The sequence below is a fragment of the Vitis vinifera genome, chromosome 2, assembly GCF_030704535.1.
Source record: "Vitis vinifera cultivar Pinot Noir 40024 chromosome 2, ASM3070453v1".
Lineage (NCBI taxonomy): Eukaryota > Viridiplantae > Streptophyta > Magnoliopsida > Vitales > Vitaceae > Vitis > Vitis vinifera.
Window position 1 is genome coordinate 2036715 of NC_081806.1, and position 4223 is coordinate 2040937.

Genomic DNA, 4223 nt, shown 5'->3' on the forward strand with positions numbered 1-4223 from the left:
GTCAACTGTTATACTTAATGAATATTGTATAATCTTTGTCTTGCTATTTATATGCATGTGATAATTTTGTATTTTAGTTAATCTTATTTCCATGATAGCGCACTATTACTTACCGTTAAAGTACACTCTCACTCCCACTTTATTTATTTATTCATTTTCATGCTTGATTTGTTTTTATTCAATTATTTTATTGGTATCAATTGATTTCCTTATCACTTGTCACTCTTATTTCACATTATTTAGTAGAAACTAATTTTTAGGGACTTAGAGGGGTGCTACGATCTTTTACCGTACCTTCCTAATAAGTAACTTGACCTGAACTCGACTTTGGTTTTTTTATAAACTGTTTTTTAAAGTAATACTTATAGTTTTATTTCTTATTTTGTTTTCTTTTAAAAATAAAATAAAAATAAATGGGGACTCAAAGTATTTTTTAAAAATCATATTTTTCACTAAAAAAAAAAAAAAACAAGTCTCATCATTCAAGTGTAAACGCAGGTGCAAAAACGCGGGTCCACAAATATTTATTCTTTAATTTCAAATTTATGATTTTTTTTTTTTTTGAAAAAGGGAAGAAAATAGTGGAGACCTTTTTGTTGAAATGGGGTCAAAACACAATTTAGGGTTAAATTTTCAAAATTGGGTTTTGGATGACCCTTTTAACCAAATAATAATATTCCCCACTAACATTTTACAATCAAAATTCCATTAATTGAGTTTTAAAAATAAAAATTTTAGGATTATAACACTTGAAAAAATAATTTTTTTACCCTTATTCTAATTTTTGTTAGGGATAATCGATTAAAATTAACAAAATAAATATGAAATTACAAATCTAATCTTTTTTTTTTTTTTACCCAAAAAATACGATAAGAATGCCCTATTTTTTTTTCTTTTTTTTTAAAAAACATTTTATTGGCATATTTAAATCTCAATGCATGTGAATCTAATTCCTATATCATACCAAAATTAGAAATTGTTCGGAATCTAATGTCTCCTTAGCCAAACCAAAAATTACAAATCCTAAATTATGAAAAATGAATTAATCATATTTTAATTATTAAGAATTAATACATCTATTACGAAATAATATTCTATCTAACATTGTATGGCGGCGAATTTAGCCTTTGCATGGTGTCTAATTTAAAAGTGACCATTGTCTAATCGTTGTCTAATCATCGGGAAAAGTTACATTAATTAGTCTATTTCAAAGCCATTAACAAATGATTTCTACTGACTTAGTAGTAAACTTAACATGCTAATTGCAAATGGCCACATGGAGTTTTCCAAAGAGCAAAACTTGTAGTTAGATTGTGTTGTATACAGAAATTAGCGTCTTTCAATTAGTGGATTTATTATCGGCCAAGTATTATCCTATAATTATTAAATTTTTTCATATGGAAAATTTAATAAATTAATTATAATATTTCCTAATATATATTTTGGATTTATTATGGAGTGTCCAGTATAAAATTTATTGAGATTTTATAATATTTCCTAATACATAAATTTATGGTATCAGATTTATTTTTTGCTATATAAATTTATTATTGAGGATTGAGGATTTATCGTATTCTCAGATTTTTAATACTAAAAATACAAACGTAAATATACTATAATATTACGTAGTTTTATTTTCCTTCCGGTTCCGGTTTTGTCGCTAAAATCTATCGGACCCGCCACTATTTATAGAACCCATCCCATCAAGAATTCACAAACCCATCGTCCTCTTCTACTCTTCTTCTTCATCTCCGTATTTCTCTGTGAATTTTTTCTGTCCCTGAAAATGGCTACGAGCGTTGTTCACGCGGGAAAGAAGAGAAAGGGGGCGGACGATGAAGATCATTTAGTGGCCAAGAAATCAGCATCGTTGCCAGCGGTGGCGAAGGGGGAAGATCCGATGGCAGCATTGGCGATGGCGCGGCACGAGTTCGGCGAACACGGGGGCGTGAATATGTCGATCGAAGCGTCGGCGACGTTCACGGTGATGGAACCGGACACCATGCGGCGGATGTTCTCCGGTGAGCTGGGTCCGGACCGCGATTTCTTCATCTACAGCCGTCACTTCAACCCCACCGTGCTAAACCTCAGCCGCCAGATGGCGGCGCTGGAGGGCACCGAGGCGGCGTACTGCACTTCCAGCGGGATGTCGGCGATCTCGGCGGCGCTGTTGCAGCTCTGCAGCAGCGGCGACCACATCGTGGCGTCGCGGACTCTGTACGGCGGCACCCACGCCCTCCTCACCCACTTCTTCCCAAGAACCTGCAACATTACGACGTCTTTTGTGGACATCAAAGATCTCGATATGGTGGACGGGGCCATAATCGAAGGAAGAACCAAGGTTTTGTACTTCGAGGCCATTGCCAATCCCGTTCTTTCCGTCGCTAACGTGCCTGAACTCTGCCGTGTGGCACACGATAAGGGCCTAACAGTGGTCGTCGACAACACCTTCGCTCCGATGGTTATGTCGCCGGCGAAACTCGGAGCCGATGTTGTCGTTCATAGTATTTCCAAATTTATCAGCGGCGGAGCCGACATCATCGCAGGTAAATATATCGTACGGAAGTTTCCACACGTCCTCAGTTTTTGGAACTCTTTTTCTCTGTCTAATTTTAATTGTATTTTATTTTCTATAAATGATTTTTTAAAGCAATCTGAACCGTTCTTTTTATTCTAAAGAAAAAAATGTGTAACGCCCTTGGGATTTTTTGACACGTGACTGGTGCCATTTTAAGAAGCTCTCTCACATGCCATCTATTAGGTGAGTTTTGGTCTGATTGTAACTGTAATTTGGCCCAATGGGCCAAAAACAGTTCCATGGGGCTCAACGTCCTACAGCCCAATTCTGTAAAGTATGGGTTCCTCTTTTTCAGAATCTAATTTTGGGTTGTGCCAAACTAAATCCATCCTAAGACTAAAAATTAAATTATACATTTTTCAAACTTCATTGTATGTGGGCCTGAACCTGAACCCAAATCCCAGGTGCTGTGTGTGGGCCTGCAAAGCTGGTGAACTCCATGATGGACCTCCATCAAGGTGCCCTAATGCTGTTGGGCCCAACTATGAACCCCAAGGTGGCATTCGAACTATCAGAGAGAATCCCCCACCTGGGCCTCCGCATGAAAGAGCACTGCCGCAGGGCCCTGGAGTACGCCACGAGGATGAAGAAACTAGGCCTCAAAGTCATCTACCCAGGCCTGGAAGGCCACCCAGACCACACCGTCCTCAAATCTATTGCCAACCTCGACTACGGCTTTGGTGGGCTCCTCTGCTTGGACATGGGCACGGAAGAGAAGGCGAACCGCTTGATGAACCTCTTGCAGAACTCCACCCAGTTCGGGTTCATGGCTGTGAGCTTGGGCTACTACGAGACCCTCATGTCTTGCTCCGGGAGTAGCACCAGCAGTGAGATGAACGCTGAGGAGAAGGCTCTGGCTGGGATTTCACCTGGGTTGGTGAGGATGTCAGTTGGGTATAGCGGGACTTTGGAGCAGAGATGGAGCCAGTTCGAGAAGGCACTGTCGAGAATGCAGGGATGAGATGACAAGGCGTTACATGTAATGGAATAATGTGGTAGACCAGCTTGCAGAGTGAAGTTTGTTTATGGGTAGTTCCGTAGTTGGGCGAATCAGTATGTGATGCCTATTATGTGTCATGTTTTCAGCTCAGTGAACTTGTGTTGTACATCTTCTCTGGATTTGAATAATCAAATTTCAATTTCAATTTACAAATAATTAGACCAAGACATAAAAAAATCAGACTATCAACCAACAATGGGATAAAAGTATTAAAGTATTAATCAAAATATATTTGGGATAATGGGTGTTAAAGAATTGATATTGCAACCAAACCTCCCTTAGAATGATGACATTTTTCGATATATATTGAGTTGGAATTGCAACCATACCTCCCTTAGAAACTCTTAATTCAAATATATTACAACCTCTCTTAATTCTTGTATCAAGCCCGACTCAATAAACCTTGATGGTCCAAGAATTTTCAGATTTTCATTTGTCAAGAAATTTAATTGGGCTTTTTAAAACATGCTCTCAAAGATGTTTGAGTAAAAATTTCAATCACTAAATTCTCAACAAGTTAAAAAAATATTTAGATGAAACTAAAAATTGGGATTTTTTTTTTGAGCTATATGAGATTTTGCCAAGAAATTTCATTTTCTTCTAGTAAATTCAATGTCATGGAAGAGAATTGGAGGGTGGGTTTAA

At 37.7% G+C, this 4223-nt stretch overlaps 1 protein-coding gene across 1 annotated transcript; it reads left to right on the top strand.

Moving 5' to 3' along the window:
• Positions 1 to 1616: 1616 nt before the first annotated feature.
• LOC100253026 (methionine gamma-lyase) lies at positions 1617 to 3723 on the top strand. The gene is made up of 2 exons (XM_002280126.5): positions 1617 to 2546; positions 2983 to 3723. The coding sequence occupies exons 1-2, from the start codon at positions 1787 to 1789 to the stop codon at positions 3537 to 3539; spliced, it is 1317 nt and encodes a 438-aa protein (XP_002280162.1). The 5' UTR covers positions 1617 to 1786; the 3' UTR covers positions 3540 to 3723.
• Positions 3724 to 4223: the final 500 nt, after the last annotated feature.